At 41.9% G+C, this 20,240-nt stretch overlaps 1 protein-coding gene across 1 annotated transcript; it reads left to right on the top strand.

Annotated features, from left to right (window-relative positions):
* Positions 1-1,834: 1,834 nt before the first annotated feature.
* On the top strand, positions 1,835-19,093 carry LOC134405700 (vomeronasal type-2 receptor 26-like). The gene is made up of 5 exons (XM_063136944.1): positions 1,835-2,080; positions 2,956-3,810; positions 5,214-5,441; positions 17,736-17,862; positions 18,183-19,093. Exons 1-5 carry the CDS (start codon positions 1,835-1,837, stop codon positions 19,091-19,093), a joined length of 2,367 nt encoding a protein of 788 aa, XP_062993014.1.
* The last annotated feature ends 1,147 nt before the right edge of the window (positions 19,094-20,240 follow it).

Raw genomic sequence — 20,240 nt, 5'->3', positions numbered from 1 at the left:
TAGGAAGCACCACTCAATGCGATCAAAGGCTTTGAAAGCGTCGAGAGAGATAAGTATTGCTGGTTGTTTGGTCGTGTGGCAATATTGAACTATATTAATGACTCTTCGTATTGAGTCAGCTGCACTGCGTCTTGGTATAAAACCGGTTTGATCTGGATTGATATAGGAAGCTATAAATGTGTTGAGTCTTGCAACCAAGACTGCTGTAAAAAGTTTGGCATCTACATTTATCAAGGCAATGGGTCTATAAGACTCCATTTTTATTGGATCTCTGCCTTGCTTGGGGACCACCACTATTTTAGAGATCTTCCAAGACTCTGGAATCTGACTACCCTCCTGGATTGCTACAAATAAACGGTGCAGCCAGGGGATGAGTTGCTCTCTAAAAGCCATGTAGAATTCTGCACTAAAGCCGTCAGGACCGGGGCTTTTCCCCTTTTTTAAGTTTTTAATTGCTTCATTGATTTCTTCTACTGAGAAAGGGCTATCCAGGTAAGCCCTATGTTCTGTTGAAAGTTTATTAAGAGGTATCTGGTCTATATAAGATGATATAGTAGGTGCATCTGAGTTGTATAAGGAGGCATAGAATTTTGCAAATTCTTCTGTTATATCCTCTCTATCCGAGTATAGCTTGCCTGAGACTGAGCGGATTTCCTTGATCTGGGCCTTGTTTTTCCTTTTAGATAGCGCATGGGCCAATAGCTTGGAAGACCGGTTGCCAAATTCATAGTAGGTGGCCCTGACCCTAGTGAGTTTGATGTGGATAGCTTCAGTCTCTAGTTGGTTAAACTCATGCTCTTTTAATTGAAGTTTATCATATATCTCTTGTTTAGGGGAGATCTTTAAATCTTACTCCAGTCTCTTTATTTCTTCTCTAAGACTCTTCCTTGTAGTGTCCCTGGCTTTACAAAGACAGCCCTGCTCACTCAGGCAATGTCCCGGAGGGTCGCCTTCATTGCGTCCCATATTAAGTGAGGTCCAGCATCGATTATGTCGTTATCCATGAAATAGTTGTTAATCGCTGTTTGCAAGTTGGATTTGGCCTTGGCATCAGTTGCTAAAATTGGACGAAAGCGCCAAAATCTAGGCTTCTGTTTAAGCTGCCTTGCTAGGGCCATGGACACCATTGCATGATCAGATACCAATCTAGGGCCAATAGAGGTCTTGTAGATTAGATGGAAGAGATCTTGAGATGTTAGAAAGTAGTCTATTCGTGAGAATGAATGATGTCTGCATGAAAGGAATGTAAACTCTTTGTCAGTAGGATGTTGCAGGCGCCAGACATCAACCAAACCCATATCATCAAGAAAATCCTGTATTCTTTGGCCCTCCTTTGATCTAAACGCTGAAGGGGGGCATCTGTCTATAAAGTTGTCAAGACATAAGTTGAAGTCCCCACCTAATATCAGGTGTCCTTTCTTAAATATCTTAAACATCTGCTGAAATTCCCTTTTCAATACAACTGTTAAAGATACAGGAGCACTGTCCTCCTTTTCATATGGTCACCCTAGCTAAGAGTGTTGGTTTTTTTAAATCATTAATTATTGCAGCAACATCTCATTTACTTAGATCAGGGATGGGCAACTTATGGACTTCTAATTGCTTGGCCCTAAAACTCCCATGGTCACTTACAATTGAATAGGGCTGATCAGAGTGGTATGTTTTGGCCCACATTTGGAGGACCAGTAGTTACCCACCCTCATCACAGATGGATACATCATAATGTAGCTGTAACACACTTGATTCTGTGATGTAAGGATCGAAGTCTACATTCAAATCTTATTGCAGGATGATCCCTAAAAACTACCAGCATGTCCTTGCTTTTGTTTTTGCCATGGGTGAGATCAATAAAGATGCCAAGTTATTACCCAACATCACACTGGGAGCCAAAATCTATGACAATGCTTTCAATGCAATAAGGACTTACTGGACCACTCTGGATCTGCTATTCAGAGGACTGAGGAATCCTTCTACTTACAAATGTAACAGGAGAGAGGAACCCATGGCTGCCCTTGGTGGGCTCAACTCCCAAACGTCCATCCAGATGGCCAACGTCTTAAATATGTTCAAGATTCCACAGGTATGTGTGTAAAGCAGAGGAAGGCTAACTTTGTGAGCTTGAAGCTCATTTGAATTTTTGAGGAGGTATTGAGGGTCCCATTACAAAATTGGCTAGTGTTGTTGTTCTCAACAATTTGGGGTCAGAAAGAGAAAGAAAGAAAGAAAGAAAGAAAGAAAGAAAGAAAGAAAGAAAGAAAGAAAGAAAGAAAGAAAGAAAGAAAGAAAGAGGACACCTGCAGATATCTTGAAGTCTGGGAAATGGGGTTGATGAAATGTGGGACCTTTGGCATTCAAGGCATGCAATGATTCATTTTATGAGTGAACTCATACTCCCGCAGACTGGCAGACACACACAAAAGCTCACTCACTCACTTACACTCTCGTGGCACAGAGGAAGCAAGTGTTTATTGGGGTTGGAAGCCACTGAAACTAGGCACCTTCTGCATGCAAAGAACTTTGTCTTCTTCGTAAGTGCAATCACACAGTTGGACTCTAGATTTCCTCAGCAAATGCTAGTGAACATGTTTAAACCATAGTTATGTTTTTAAATCAGGGTTAGTATTGGTTCACATGACACGGCTAAGACATGGATCACATAGCATGCTAAACCATAATGTTGAGCACAAAAATGCTTAACCACCGTGGCTTAGCATGTCATCTGAACAGGGTTGATGAAGGGGAAGGATCTGATTGGTGGTAAAGCTTAGTGACAAGTCAGAATTCTCAAAAGAAGTGGCTTGTACATCTGCATTCCCACACACAGGGAAATGATGGTTAGAGCACATTTCCTTCGGATGTCCAGTGTCAGTTTCCATTGAAGAAAAAAATGAATGCCATTCACTCATTCACTCACTCACTCACTCACTCATTCAGATACGGCATCTTTCCCACTAGCTCAGCTATGGCGCTTGTGATCCAGTGCTGAGTGACAAAATTCAGTTCCCTTCCTTCTACCGGATGGTCCCAAATGAAGATCCTCAGTATGTCGGGATTGTTGGGCTGCTCAAGCATTTTGGATGGAACTGGATTGGCCTCATTGTCTCAGAGGATGACAGCGGGGAAACTTTCCTTTGGACCCTGAAACCAAGGCTCCTGCAAAACACTATCTGCATTGCTTGGACTCAAGTGATCCCAACAGTGACACCATATTTACCAAATAAGATAATCCAAGAAAAATTGCTCCCAATTAGTAATACCCTCTTTTTGAGTGACATCAATGTGGTCCTTGTGTATGGGGATGGTCAGTCTGTGGAGGGTTTTCGAATGGTTTTGTACTCAGCTGAATTCTTTTATAAGCGCCCATTGGAAAGGGTATGGATCATAACTGCTCAATGGGATTTCACTGCTGTATCCATTGGGGCAATGCTCACCTCAAGGACTTTCAATGGCACCTTGTCATTTACATTCCATACAAATCTGGTGCCAGGATTTCAGGACTTTCTTGAGAGTATCAATCCATTTCAGTCAACGATTTATTTCATCCAGCAGTTCTGGATTAGTGCGTTTCTCTGTTCGCTCCCACAATATAATCTTTATGTGCCAAACAAGGAAAGCTGCACTGGGGAGGAGAAGCTGGAAAGACTCCCTGGACCTTGGTTTGAAATGGGGATGTCCGGCCGGAGTTACAGTATCTACAATGCTGTTTATGCTGTAGCACATGCTCTCCATGCCATGGATTCATCGAGAGCCCTGAAGAGAGCAATGGGAGATGAGGGGAAATGGAGCCTCCTGAAAGTTCAGCCATGGCAGGTAGCTGCAGCTATCAAACATAATCATAAATCCTAAAATAATGTAGAACCTTTAAAAACAAAGTAAGGGAAACAAAAAATCTATTTAAAAATCAAGGGGACTGTCCAATTCCAGGCTCCCTTGAATGAAAATGAAATGATTATCTAAATCCATTTCAATCCAGCTTCAGGTTTGGTTCAGCATTCATCGTCACAATAAAAGGGCAGGAAAGAGGTAATGGGAGTGTAACCTTCTCAATAGCTTATTGTACTATTATCCATTGTATCCTTCTGAATCAATTATGTGAGCTGGGAGTTGAAGCGTGGTGAAATGTGGTTCAGATAGTTGTTGCAGGGTCAGTTCCGAAAGATTGTCCCGGTTGCTTTCTTCTTGTGCCCTTGAAACTTGCTCTAGATCATCCCACAGGTGACCATCTTGACCCTCATGCTTTTTATTATCAATGGGAATCTGCTGGTTATCCAGGAATTTGGACATCAGAGCAATTAGTATGTGGCGGACATACACCTCTACATCTCCAAGCATGCTATGTGATCTATGTCTTAGCATTGCTAGTGAACCAGTACTAACCCTGGTGGTTACATAACCATGGTTGAAACATGTTCACTAGTATTTGCTACAAAAATATTAGCAGCTTGACCATAGTTTTGTGTGTTGTCTGCACAGGCCCAATGTCATGAAAGTCAGGTGAAGCTCTGGAAGCTCTTGGGTTCAGTAATGGACTGTATGAGCATTAACAAACTGAAGCTGGACCTAAACAAGCCAGAAGCGCTGTAGGTAAGTGGGCTTTGTGTCCAGCTATAGGCATGCCCAAGGTGTGTACCCGGTGTGCCCAGTCACACCCTTATGTCAAAAGCAATAAGTGCTGAATTGAGGGGGTCATTGAGTAGGGATCCAAACACAGGGGCAACAACTTTCTGGCTGCACTGCTGCCACACCTACAAACTGCTGCCTCCAGGAGAAGACCATTCCCCCTGGCAGAAGGAGCAAAAAAGGAATTGCTGTGCTGGGAGCCTCTCTGCCGGCAGCCATGCTTCAAAGAGGGCAGGATGAGGGTCCCCAAAGGCTAAAATTGCCTCATCAGCCCCTCTCCTGGCCAGTGTCACCACAAAGCCCAACCAATGCAAACCCCAACCCCTGCAATGGCCCTCCCATGGTCAGGCAACCCAAATGCAGGTTAGGAACGTTAATTTTTACTATTGATCTGCCTTCTGCCTTTGGATAGACTTTTTTTAAAAAGTGGCGTATCTGCAAAGTACATCATCTTGTGGATTTATGCCAGGCAGATACATTGACAAATGGTACTCAGGACATAACTTGGCTAAATTTCGAAGACAGAATGCTCACCCTTTCCACAAGATTGGCCTTAATTTGTATTTTTGTTTGTTTGTTTTCTTGCAATCTAGCTTCACTCTTTTCTCAGGAACATCAGATTTAACAATAGTGCAAACGAAGAAATATCCTTCAATGAGAAATGGGAGCTTGCAAGTGGATTTGATATCATCAACCTGGTCACATTTCCCAACCAATCCTTCCAGAGAGTCCGAGTTGGAGAGATGGACCCTCAAGCTCCTCCAGGCAAAGAGTTCAAAATCAATGCAAGTGCTGTTACGTGGAACCCCAAGTTTAAGCAGGTGGGTGTTACTTTCATACCTCTTCCTTCATCATCATCATCATCATCATCATCATCAATCAGCATACCCTGTATAATGTTCAAATATGTCAGAGATGCCTATTTCTCAAAGTATGCTTGTTATTCTCTGCCCTTACTCTGGGCAATGTGTGTGAGCACACACACACACACACACACACACACACACACACACACACACACATTAATGTGATTTATTAAGTTCACAATTATCTGGAGCATACTTACTTTTTATGTGTGGAGGAAAAGACAGAATTGAATGCCAGCTGGTGTCTTTTTTGGGCTCCTCTAAGTGAGTGATTATTGCATGCACATGATTGGCCACTCAGGATATTTGTGCATCAATTACACGATGTCGTCAACAACCAAGTTGTCTCCCAAGCTATTCCCTGAAAATCCATCTATGAAAAGAACCACTTTTAATGTGCTAATATCAACAACAACAAAAGTGGGATCATCCGGGGGCGTGGCTTGGCTCTGCTCAAGATGGAGGCCTAATCTCTTGCTGCTCTGAACCGTGGGTACAGTAAGCATTTGGAAACTGGCTTTAAGCACTAGTTTTTTTCTTAAAAGTGGGGGGAATAGTGAGGGGATGCAACAGAGACTGCAGCCAAGGAGAGAAGCTGCAAAAAAAAAAAAAAAAAAAAGTCTCAGAGGCTTTGACACTGACAGCCTATTTGACAGTGCAGATAAAACTGAGAAGGCCGCAATGGCAGCAACAAAGCCTAAGGCCGGAAAAAATAGCAGGGAATTAGAGGAGACTGTTAGCAATCATGATCTCCTTCAATACATCAAGCAATTAAAACATGATTTAACAGAAAGCTGGACTGTAGCCTTTAAAGCGCTCGAAGTCACAGTAAAAGAATTAGCCAACAAACAAGCTGAAACGGCCGTATCTGCAAATACAGCCGTGGAAATGGGAATGAAATCACAATCCCAAATTAAGAAAATGACAGATGCAGTGAGAGATTTGCACATTCAGCTTGAGGAACATCAAGATCACAGCAGACGTCGAAATTTTAGGGTACGTGGGATCCCAGAAAAAGAAGAGGGGAGAGACATGATCAAGTTCATAACAACCTGGCTTTCTGGCTTAAACTTAGGAACCCAGATTTCAGGAGAAGACATAGAAAGGGCACATCGATCCTTGGGAAGGGCAAACAACAATGGCGGTCCCCCGAGAGACATTATAATATGCTTTGAACGGTATACAAAGAAAGAGCAAATATACAAAGCTTTGCGCAATCTCCATAAATCAAATATGAGGGCGTAGATCTTCAGATTTATCAGGACTTATGCCCAGACACCCTAGCACGTCGTAAGCGTTTTAAACCTTTCACAGATGTTCTCTGTATGGCCAACATTCGTTACCGGTGGGGCTTCCCCTTTAAACTAGTGGTTCAGCAAGATGGTTGTTTCTACACAGCCTCATCTGGAACCCAGGCGATTGCCTTATTGAAAAGCCTGCACTTGGATCCTCCAGACTGTGCTACAGGTGACACCCCCATGGGCTCATGTGGCCACTCTCCAGATTGGTCAACTGCTCGAGGGCACAATAGAAGGGTTGGAATTTGACGTCGTCTAACAAGGGCAGATGGTTCTCCAGACCACAGTCGCTCCCCTCACCCAGATTGAATATGGGTACTCATTGATTTGTACGGCTTACTAGGGAGGCTTGGCTTTCACCCAATCCCGTGTACTGCACCTCCTACACACATATTTAACAGGCTTTCCTTGAATACCTATAACCCCATCTATGTGGGCTTTCAGCAATGCCCACGGTTCAAAAGAACGTTATGATTTTCATATCAGATGTTTAGAATTATTTCCCCACCTGTTGCCCCCTGGAAATGCCCACAGGTGACGATCACTTCTAGTGATTTCGTGGAGGTCTCGCTTGTTCAGACCTCAGCCAATCGGTGGCATTTGTTTGTTATGTTGTTTTGTTATATTAACGTTGTTCAACATGGTAGTTCCCTCCACGTGCATGCTTTCACTGGGTGTCCTATATCCTCTACTTTGCTTTCTATGCAGTGGTTCATATCATCTAAGCACTACTTACCAATAGCTTTGTTTTTTCTGGACTCTGATGGCTGACAAACTGAAAATTCTATCATTTAATGTAAAGGGTCTGGGTTCCATACTAAAACGTGCCAAAGTGGAACTGCTGCTCAGGAAAGAGCGACCCGACATCGTTCTGCTACAAGAGACCCATCAGAAATCTCAATTGAAAAACAAAATTAAGGCCAGATGGATTAAACACTACGTATGCTCCCCTGGTTCTTCCAAATCAAGAGGAGTAGCCATAATTGTGGCCATTTCAGATCTTGGACACATGCTGTGATACACAAGGCCGTTACATTTTCATTTCGGGACTCTTGGGCTCTGAGCAACTCACAATTGGATCTATCTATGCCCCTAATGTTAATAAATGCTCATTCCTTCAGGGTATATTTTCTACCCTAGACACTTTTAAAAAGGGTCAGGTAATCCTTGGAGGTGACTTCAACACTGTACCCAATGATGAGATGGATCACTCTAAGGCTAAGTCTGGTCGACCCCAATCCTCAACTTTTCTCACGGACCTTCTTCAGGAACAGGGCTTGTGTGATATCTGGAGAGTTCTACATCCGCAGGATAGAGACTTTTCCTGTTTTTCTGCAAGACATCGCTCCTACTCCCGTATAGATCTCCTCCTCTTATCTGAGCCCTTAAAGGACAAAATGACTACAGCTGACATAGGCAACATCACAATGTCAGATCATGCCCCAATTTGGATTGACTTGACACTTTCAGAAGATCGCACCAACTCTTATTTCTGGCGCATGGACCCTCATCTTTTAACTAAACAATCAGTTCGAGAACAACTGCAAAAAGATCTCTCTGAATACTTCCAATTCAATGACCTGCCAGAAATCTCAACTGATATCTTATGGGATTCTATGAAAGCGGTTCTTCGAGGATCGTGCATCAAAGAGGCTTCACAAATAAAGAAGAAGAGAGAGGCAGCACTCACCAAGCTACTGTACAACATTTCTCATCTCGAAGCGCTTCATAAACACACCGGCAGTCAAAGGACATATAGACAACTAATGGGTAAACGTGGTGAACTTATTGCTTTAGACACACGTACTGTACATAGATCCTTGGCATTTCTTAATCGTTATTATCACGAATTTGGCAACAAAAGCTGTAGGCTTTTAGCCAAAGCCTTACGCAGAAAAACGGCTAAATCTTGGGTCTCACATATCAAGTCACCACAGGGGGACCTTCTTTATAAGAATGAGGAAATTTGTAAGGTATTTGAAAATTTCTACCAAAAATTATATACTACAGACAGCCCTGATGTGACCAAGATAGATGCATTCTTAGACAGGCTGATTATCCCTAAATTAAAAGTAGAACATAGAACTCTTCTTAATAGTCCCGTAAGAGCTGAGGAGATAGAAGAGACCATAAAACGTTTAAAAAATGGGAAATCACCAGGCATAGATGGTCTTGGGGGGGGGGATTTTATAAAGCTTTTAAAGTCACCCTTACTCCCTATTTAGTGAGATTATTTAATTTTATTATTTATTATTACTATTATTACTTATTTATTTATTTATTTATTTATTTATTTATATAGCACCATCAATGTACATGGTGCTGTACAGAGTAAAACAGTAAAACAGTAAATAGCAAGACCCTGCCGCATAGGCTTACATTCTAATTAAATCATGGTAAAACAATAAAGAGGGGAAGAGAATGCAAACAGGCACAGGGTAGGGTAAACAGGCACAGGGTAGGGTAAAACTAACAGTATAAAGTCCAAACAACATCAAGTTTTAAAAGCTTTAGGAAAGAGAAAGGTTTTTAGCTGAGCTTTAAAAGCTGCGATTGAACTTGTAGATCTCAAATGTTCTGGAAGAGCATTGCAGGCGTAAGGGGCAGCAGAAAAAAATGGATGAAGCCGAGCAAGGGAAGTAGAGACCCTTGGGCAGGCGAGAAATATGGCATCACAGGAGCGAAGAGCACGAGCGGGGCAATAGTGTGAGATGAGAGAGGAGAGATAGGAAGGAGCTAGACCGTGAAAAGCTTTGAAGGTCAACAGGAGAAGTTTATATTGGATTCTGAAGTGAATTGGAAGCCAATGAAGAGATTTCAGAAGTGGAGTAACATGGTCAGAGCGGCGAGCCAGGAAGATGATCTTAGCGGCAGAGTGGTGGACAGAAACCAACGGACTGATGTGAGAAGAAGGAAGGCCAGAGAGAAGAAGGTTGCAGTAGTCCAGCCGAGAAATAACCAGTGCATGAACAAGCGTCTTGGCAGAAGAGACAGACAAAAATGATCGAATCCTGGCAATATTATACAGGAAAAAACGGCAGGATTTATCTACTGCCTCAATATGAGGAATAAAGGAGAGCGAGGAATCAAATATAAAGCCAAGACTACGAGCTTCCTTGACTGGAGTAAGCGTAACATCATTGACAGTAAGAGAGAATGAGAGATGAGGAGAAGGTTTAGGAGGAAAAACAAGCAATCCAGTCTTTGCCATATTAAGTTTCAAACGACGATGCAGCAGCCAAGCTGAGATATCTGAAAGACATGCCGAGATACAATCGTGAACATCAGGAGAATGTTCCGGAGATGAAAGATATAATTGTGTACCATCGCCATACAGATGATATTGGAGGCTATGAGATTGAATAAGATTACCCAAGGGCAACATGTATAAAGAAAACAACAACGGGCCAAGCACCGAGCCTTGCGGAACCCCTACTGAAAGGGGAAAAGAGGAAGACGAGCTGCCATTAGCCAACACGCTGAAAGAGCGACCCGCTAGATAGGAGGCAAACCAGTTATAGACAGAGCCGCAAAGTCCAAGGTCATGAAGGGAATCTAAGAGAAGATCATGTTCAAAGGCTGCAGTTAGATCAAGGAGAATAAGAAGGCCTTTAGACTTGGCAGTAAGAAGATCATTGGTGATCTTAGTAAGGGCTGTTTCAGTGGAATGCAAAGGACGGAATCCAGATTGAAAAGGATCCAGAGCAGAGTTACTAGAAAGAAAGTCAAGACAACGAGAGTAGACCACACGCTCCAGGATCTTTGAAACAAAAGGCAACAAGGAGACAGGTCGGTAGTTAGACAGAGCTAGCCTATCAAGAGTAGGTTTCTTGAGAATAGGAGAGACTGTAGCATGTTTAAAAGCAGAAGGAAATGAACCAGACGACAGAGAAAGATTAATAATATGAAGCAAGGAAGGGAGGATAGCGGGAATAAGATTAATAAAGACGCGGGAAGGAATCGGATCACGAGAACAAGTGGAAGGCTTCGAGGAGCGCAGTATTGTAGACAGTTCATTAGCTGAGACCGAAGGAAACGTAGAGAAATTTGCAGGAGGAACTGACAGAGGAGGAACAGGAACTGGAAGAGGAGCAGAGCTGGCCAGATCAGAGCGAATAGTTTGGATTTTAGCATTGAAAAAAGAGGCAAAGTTATTAGCAGACAGAGAGGTGGGAAGAGATGGTGGATTAGGCTTCAGAAGAGAATTGAAGGATGCAAAGAGCCGCTGAGGATGCATAGCATTTGACTGGATCAACGTTGAGTAATACTGCTGTTTGGCCAGTGAAATGGCAGAAGAGAAAGAGGAGAGTACAAATTTGTAATGGACAAAGTCCACTCAGTCCCTGGTCTTACGCCAAAGGCGCTCAGCTGCCCGGGAACAAGAGCGAAGGTAGCGGAGGAAAGAGGTGAGCCACAGTTGGGGTTGAGAAGGGCGAACTATCCGAGTTGTAGATGGAGCAAGATTATCAAGAGTTGAAGATAAGGAGGAATTAAAGAAGGAGACAGCAGAGTCCAAGGAGACAACCGAAAAGACAGAGGGAAGAGAGGAGGCTAGAGACTGAGAAAAAGCCTCATAATTGATAGATTGCAAGTCACGACAAGAGCGAGAAGCAGGACGTGAAGGAGGAGGATTATGAGTAAGATTGAAGGAAACTAGATGATGATCTGACAGAGGAAAGTCAGCAGTGGAAAAGTCCAAAACAGAGCAATTCCGAGTGAGAACAAGATCCAGACAGTGTCCAAGGGAATGTGTGGGTACATCAGACTAAAGCTTAAGATCATAAGAGGAAGATAAGGAGCGAAATCGTAGAGCAGAATCCTGGAAACGCACACGCTTGATAACCATTCCTAAGCCAGGACGAGATCCCCACCTAGTGAACTCTTATCTCCCAATAGCGCTTCTTAATCAGGATGCTAAACTCTTCACATCCTTGCTTGCTCATCGTCTGAACCAGTTTATAACAGAATATGTAGATGAAGATCAAACAGGTTTTATGACAGGTCGACACTTAGAAGATTCAGTGCGCAGGATACTTAACTTAATTCACCACAGCGAAAGCCAAAAGTCTCCTTTGGCACTGTTTTCTCTTGATGTTTTCAAGGCATTTGACCGCTTGGAATGGCCTTTTATTTTCTGCTTATTTCATAAAATGGCGTTTGGTAATCAATTTCTTAAGTTTTGAAGTAATTGTACTCTGATGCTAAGGCAACAGTATGTGTTAACTCTTGGGAATCAAAAAGGTTTCAAATAACTAGAGGCACACGTCAGGGCTGCCTACTCTCTCCACTTATCTTTGCCATTGCAATAGAAGCCCTAGCAACCTCAATTCGGGCAGACCCAGCTATATCGGGGCCTAGAATAAATGGGAGACATCATTGAATCAACTTTTTGCTGATGATATATTGCTTATGTTAACAGAACCTAAGGTTGCTCTTCCTGCTCTTCGCACACATCTGGATACCTTCAAGGAAGTTGCTGGTCTGGAGGTCAATTATGACAAATCTGATTTGCTCTGTGTTAATATCCCTTTGGCTGAACAGAAAAATATTCAACGAATTTTCAAAGTCACTTTAAGATTTGGCAGTTTAAAATACTTAGGCATTCAGATCACTAAGGAAATCTAACAACTGCGCATATGCAATTTTGATCCTTTATGGAATGCGCTAAGAAAAGATATGACACTGTGGAAGAAACTTAAATTATCTTGGCTAGGGAGGAATGCAGCCCTGAAAATGACTTTGTTGCCTAAACTGTCTTTTTTATTTCATACCCTGCCAGTAGAGATTCCTGGAAATGAGTTCAAACGTTGGCAACAAGCTCTATCCACATTCAGTGGAGGGGGCAACCGTGTCAATCAAGCGACACTATTCCGACCAACTAAACTAGGGGGGTTTGGTGTCCCAAATCTTAGGCTGTACCATGATGCTTTTCAATTGAGGCAACTACTCAAAATAATTAGAAATGAGACAGCAATCCCGTGGGTGTCAATTGAAAGCACCCCCTGCATCCCTACGATCAGGGCAATCCCATTCCTTCCAACACTGAAAAAAACATATTCAAACAATTAATAACCCGTTTTTGAAAGCAAATTTAAAGGTATGGGCAAAGTGGGCAAAATGGTTTGCACCATCCCCTTCCCCCCTAACCCCAATTTTAGACCACCCCCGATTCAGAGATCAATTTAAGTACAGACAATTTGCAGGTTGGGAAGAAAAAGGTTTTTTCCATATTCGTGACCTCTTTATACAAGGAAAAATCATATCAATGCAACAATTAGAGGCAAAACTGAGCCCACTCCCTTGCACCTGGCTCCAAAAACTGCAAATAGTCTCTTTTGCAAATGCTCTATATCGATTCCATAACATTCCACGCTCGCTTACTATATTTGAGAAAGCTTGCCTGACTTATTCTAGAAAGGTTAAAGGGGGAGCTTCTGATATATATCACATGATGTTGAATTGTCAATTCCCAGATAAGGGAGGGTTAAAAATGATTTGGGAACATGATCTGTGCACCAGTTTCACTGAAGGTGAATGGAAAAACTTATGGCAATCAGCACCCTATAAAACAATATCAGCAAAAGTTAAAGAGCTCACTCTGAAAATCACTCACAGGTGGTATATCACCCCTGTTAGACTGCACCATATTAGTGGTAATATATCCCCGCTCTGTTGGCGTGGTTGCTCAGTTCCTGGCACTTATATTCATCTTTGGTGGGAATGTCAACAGGTCAAAACTTTTTGGTCAAGGGTTTTCCAAACCATTACAAACATTATTCATGTTGAAGTAGAAACTGACCCAGCACTGGCTCTACTTTCTATTTTTAGGAATGCCAATAGAAACATTATTCCCAAAGCCTTGGTCACCCATTTGCTGGTTGCAGCCAGGTGGGAAATTGCCTAATTCTGGAAAAGTGACAGACCTTTTGACCATCAACGCTGGTTTAATAAGATTTGGAAACTAGCTTTAAATGATAAATTGACACAACATAGCAGGTTAGCAAGAGGAGAAATAACATCAGACACATTTGTGGAAAACTGGTTGGACTTCTTCACGTTTATTAATATGAATCCTGGCGAACCTAGATCCCCAATGACTCAGGAATCCTTTTGGTCAGAGGTTCTAACTTAACCTGCATCTTTTTCTGTACCAGGTGCTTATTGAAGGAATGAACACCCATGTTTTTTTATAGTGGTGTTATGGGAACATCTATATTGTTGTTGAGTGCTTTCTTTTACTCTGTGTATTTATTGTATTTGTCCTTACTTGAAAATCAATAAAAATAGTATTAAAAAAAAAAAAGTGGGATCATCCACCACTAGATGGTGCTGTCTCAATGGAACTGAATTGAGCACACTTAGAGGGGAAGTATTCAAATCACATGGTCGCCCTCTGCATCCATGTAGTGCAGCCCATACCAATCATGCAAAAGGAGCAGGAAGCCCAAAGCCAAGGGTAAGCGATGCAATTTCCCTTTAAGGTTGAGGTGTTCTCAATCTCAGTTGTTATGATTAGGAAAGGATGAATCTATCTATTTCATTTCCTGTAATGCTAATACTTTCTCAGGAATTTTGTGCACATATTTGACACAAATTTCCCCTCTATGCTTTTTGTATGCTGTTTTCATGAATGTATACATTTCTGTACACACGGTTTTGATTGGAGCACTGCAACACAAAATTTGGAGCAGAGTGAAAAATGAAGGATAATTGTATCCCCATTTGCAGATTAGTTTGCAAAGTGGGTATTAGGTCCATTGATACTGAAATGTTTGTGAAGTTCAAATCATTTTTTGAAGCAGCTAAATTATAGCTATTTGGATTTCAGATATTTAGGAATGTGATCCTTTTGTTGCGTATTTTGGCAAAGCTTAAGTAGCAGTGCTCCAGCATTTGGCTCCCTGCACGGCTGACTGAGTGCCTTCCTCATAAGAAATACTCACATAAGTTGTTTCTTCAGCAATAGAGTTTACTGAGGCATATAATATTAACGTTCCTATACAAAATCTTCCTTAAACAACGAGAGACATACACACCCCGACCATCATCGACCAGCAGGCAAAATATTCCATATGTGCATATATATATATATATATATATATATATATATATATATATACACACACACACACACACACACACACACACACATATATATATATATATATATATATATATATATATATATATACACACACACACATTTCATAGACAGTATTATGACACAGTTTCATCATCCAATAATTCAATTAAGGAATGAGGCGAGAAATTCTTTCCTTATCTTCGACCTCCACAGTTCCAGCACAGAGGAGTAACACCTGCATGAAGCTCTGTGCCAAGTCTAGTTTTCTTCCAGGGCTTGTCTTTCTGGAGATAAATTTTCAGCCCTGACACCCTTTCAAAACTTAACAACAGAAAACTACATGATACAATAGATACAAATACATTCATGTTTTGCAAAACTCAAAACCTAGTTTACCAATTAATTCTGTATGATGTTGTATGACCAAAGGCTTTGTAACAGTTTGGTTTGACTCACAATACACCAACTTGATGAAACCTTGACTGATGTGCTCTTTAACATTATAATATTTAATTGCAACATGTTTGGTCTTGGATTTTAACATATCATATTGAGCTAAAGCAATACAGGATTGGGAATCTTCATTCACTTTCACTGGTAAAGAAAATGGTATTGTTAAATCCTTTAACAACTGTACAAACCAGGTCACTTCACCACATAACTCTGATAAAGCAGCAAATTCAGCTTCACATGAAGAAGTCACCACAAAAGTTTGCTACCTTGAATTCCAACTTGTAAGTGAGTTCCCAAACTTGATTACTAAACCGCTGGTGGACTTCCTGTCTTCCAGGCTTCCTGCCCAATCGCTATCTACAAAACACTCAAGTGTTTGGTTTTCTGCAGACTCTAATCGTAAACAGAGTTTCTCAGTAGCCTATAGATATCTCAACACTCTTTTCACACCTTGCCAAGCAGTAGTTGTTGGCTTAGACACATGTTGGCTTAGAATACCCACTGCACATGCTATATCTGGTCTTGATCATTGACTCAGGTATAACAAACTTCCAATCACTGAGTGGTATAACTCAGGGTCATTGAAATTCTCATTTCCTATGGTTTGGTGAAAATCTGTGGCCATAGGACTCTGTACATCTTTACAATCTTGCTTTCCACAGAAATCTAGCAGGTTTACAATTTTTTGCTTTTGTTTGAGTAACTAACTTCCATCATCAGTTTTTGTTATTTCTATACCCAAATAATGATTGACTTCACCCAAAGATTTCAACTTATAAAAACTTTCCAGTTGGCTTGTGAGCTTTTGAATGTGGCCTGTGGAACTACCTGCTAAAAGTAGATCATCAACAAATGCCAGTACAATCATGTAATCACTACCTGTACCCTTGGTGTACAGGCATGGGTCTGCAATGCTTTCTTTGAATCCCATTTCACTCACCAATGTGGAATTTAGGCAATTGTTCCAGCATCTGGCACTTTGTTTCAGACCATAAAAAGCTTTTTTCAGTAACCAAACCTTATCTGGCTGTTTCTCAAAACCAGGTGGCTGCTTCATATAAATCTCTTCTTCAGGCTCTACATTCAGAGCTTTGTAGGTGCTTCAGAATGTATAATTCAAATGTTTCACATTAGTTCCTTCCCCATCACACACACATCTTAAACAATGTTCAATAATGCAGAGCCAAAGTCACACATACACTGTTATCAAGTGGATATGTTGTTTGTTTATTTACAATATTTATATTCCGTTGCATATCTAAAATAGATTCCGGCCACCACACTGAAAGCTCTTCTCCTAGTGAAATCCAACTGGGCCATAGATCCATGTGGAACTACCAGAAGCATGCTCTCTAATGTCCTCAAAGAGCAGGCAGGTTGGAAAGGAGGAGGGCACTCTCTCAAGTATCCTGGTCCCAAGTTGTTTAGGGCATTGTCACTAGTACCAAAACCTTAAACCTGGCCCAATAGCAAATAGGCAGCCAGTGTGGAGTTGTTTTAATAGTTATTAAAATATTTATAACCCATCCTTTGGCTTTAACACCCTCATGACTATAATAGTCTGAGATGCATCAGAGTTGGATCCCTAATCTACTTCCCATAGGTGCACACAACTACAATTAATAGTACCCAAAGCTCTAGCATAGAATAGATAACATCTGTATGCACTTAGAAGAAAAGAAGCACAACATTCTGATATACAATCGAACAATTCACATTTCATATGAAGGCAATATACATGCATGGACTTTGTATGGCTTAGCCTTCTGTACACTCAAGAAAGAACATGTTAGTTGTGACTCAGAGGCACAGACAATGGAATAAACTGCATCACTGGGGTAATGAACTGTAACGATGGATTGGATGTTTCAAACTTCAGAGATAAAAATCATGAGATTAGATCTTACGCAGCCAACACGAAGAGTCAAGGATCACTTGGGGTTTGTGGGCCTACACTCCTTGCCATGGGAATGGCGAATCCTTTTTGTCAATAGTATTGCCATTATCACCACCTTTCAGTTACCTGAGAGCCACCAGGAGAACCAGCAAAGTAGTGCTTGTAAACTCACCTGTCTTCTCCTTCTAGGTGGGTGTGAGAATTAGGTCCAGTAAGCCCAGTCTTCACCACCATCCGAAACGAGAGAGCAAGTGAGTGAGTGGCAAGAACTAGTTTTTACCAGTGGACCGTTTCTGTGTTTGGGGAAGAGAGTGAGTGACAAGGTGTGTGAGATGAATTATCACCAGGATTTATGGTGATGGGTGTTTCTCGGGGGGTACATCCTTGACATCTTCACCACTTGAGATGCCAGTCACAAGTTGTTGCAATGTTGCAGGGCAAAAAAAGATGTAGTTGAGAATTAGAGCAATGAAGACAAACAAGCTTAGCCAAATGTCCTTCCTTGTGTTTACCATTAGATGCTGCCCAGTTCGACCTGTGTCGAGAGCTGCCGCCCTGGACAGAGCATGTTGATCCAACAGGGACAACAAATCTGTTGCTATGATTGTATTCAATGTGCTAAAGCAATGATTTCAAAAATGATAGGTAAGTGAAGGAATCTCGATTTACATGGAAAACGTACCAGAACTTTAAAAATGTGTGTCTACTGTAACTCAGTCATTTTTACGTGTGTGTGTGTGTGATTGTGTTTGTGTTTATTGGAAAGAATAACCATTACTTTAACTTTTGTAAACCACACAGTGTGATTGTGTGTATTGCAATGTAAAACCATAAATAGGTGAAGGTGAAACTGAATACTACAGCTTTGTTGTCTAAGCCCAATAATGTGTTTTGTTTGTCACCATTAAAATTAGTAGTTGTCAACTAAGAACAGGGAACACTGAGACTTTTCTCATGACTTTCAGATGCAGACCAATGCGAGAAGTGCCCAGAAGATCAGTATCCAAACAAGAACCAGGATCAGTGTATTCCTAAAGACATAACTTACTTAGCCTATGAGGAGCCTTTGGGGGCAATTCTTGTTTCCTCGGCTCTTTTCCTTTCTGTAATCACAGTTGTGGTGTCGTGGAGCTTCATTCAACATCAAAATACTCCCATCGTCAAAGCCAACAACTGGAGCATCACGTGTGCCCTGCTCTGCTCTCTGCTGCTCTGCTTTCTCTGCTCCTTCTTGTTCATAGGAAGGCCTGGGAAGGTGACCTGCCTTCTGAGGCAGACTGTGTTTGGCATTGTCTTCTCCATTGCAGTTTCTTGTGTTTTGGCCAAAACCATCACTGTGGTTTTGGCCTTCATGGCCACAAAGCCTGGAAACAGAATGAGAAAATGGGTTGGGAAGAGGCTGACAGTATCAGTCATCATTCTCCCTTCTCTTCTCCAAGCTGGCATCTGTGCAGTGTGGTTGGTAATCTCTCCCCCCTTCCCAGAGTTTGACATGCACTCCCAGATTGGGCAGATCAATGTGCAATGCAACGAAGGCTCAGACATCATGTTCTACCTTGTCCTGGGCTACATCAGTTTTCTTGCTATTGTCAGCTTCACGGTGGCTTTCTTTGCCAGAAAGTTGCCCGATACTTTCAATGAAGCCAAGCTGATCACCTTCAGCATGTTGGTCTTCTGCAGTGTTTGGGTGTCCTTTGTGCCCACCTACCTAAGCACCAAGGGGAAATACATGGTGGCCGTGGAGATCTTCTCCATCTTGGCCTCTAGTGCTGGCTTATTAGGTTGCATCTTTCTCCCCAAATTCTATATTATTGTTCTGAGGCCTGAGCTGAACACCAGAGACCAGCTAGTAAGCAAGAAGGGTCGTAAGTACTGACTTTTTCCCCTTCTTCCCCTAATTTCTTTCCCCTCTTCTTCTGTACTGTCTTTTTGACTATTTAAAAAAAAGGTTACGTCCATAGGCAATGCCATTTCTACTTTTATGTTAAGCATTTAGCAAGGTGTATGTACTCAAGAAACAATAAATAATAATTTATTAGCTCGTTATGTGTGTTTATAATTCAGCAACAGGAAAAAAACAAAACCTTCTTTCCAGTTTCAAAAGGAGTCAAAAGAGAAGAAATATATCAAGGAAGAGGCTTCAGTTTCTTGGATGCCATTAGGTTTTAGACAGGATAGAATAAGACCCTGCACTGTCCTAATGTTCTTGTTGCTTTGATTTTTCTTCTACTCTATTGGACTGATACATGTGATGTTGGTATGAAGGTGGGCCTATGCACACCATTTCAACATGGAATTCAGAGAATAACTTCCTAGTGGGTTGTACTTAGTGAGTCAGATCTGTTTCTCAGCTCTTCCATCCCAAATAACATAGGAATTGCAATAGCTTAGAATGAGCAGTAACCTTGTGGTAGGGCATCCTCTGATGACATTGGCTTTCATAAAGCTTCCTCTAGATGTTGCACCTGCACCACATACAGAGGACGTCATGGAAGAAATGACAAAGGGATGGACTCCTTGGCTGCTTTGGGGAGAGCTAATCTATGTGTGTGAGGGCACATACTGGCTCAGGGTAAGGAGTCATGGCTCAGTGGCAGAGCACAAGTTTGAGGCCCCTTTTTCAGTCTCCAGCATTTGCTGCAAGGGTAGTCAACATATGTCTCTCCAGATGTTGAGGGACTGCAGCATTGACCATGCTTTTTGTGGTTGATGGAGTCCAACAAATCTGGAGGGCCCACGATTCCCTATCCCTGATCTACTCTTTAATAGATTGCATACCTGAGAGATCACCTTCTCCCCTACCAACCTGCCTGGTCACTGAGGTCATCCGAGGGCATGCTCCTGGTGATTCCACAAAGACCCATCCTTTGATTGGAGTCCACCAGGGGAAGAGCCTTCAGCATTGTGGCCCCCCTCCTATGGAACTCCCTGCCTCTGGAGGTCAGGTGGGCACCAACTTTTTATTCCTTTCAGCGCCTCCTGAAAACATCATTATTCCAGGAAGCTTTTCCTTAATCACCAGC

This window comes from Elgaria multicarinata, chromosome 11 (genome assembly GCF_023053635.1).
Source record: "Elgaria multicarinata webbii isolate HBS135686 ecotype San Diego chromosome 11, rElgMul1.1.pri, whole genome shotgun sequence".
NCBI classification, from domain to species: domain Eukaryota; kingdom Metazoa; phylum Chordata; class Lepidosauria; order Squamata; family Anguidae; genus Elgaria; species Elgaria multicarinata.
This window is presented reverse-complemented; position numbering and strand designations above follow the sequence as displayed.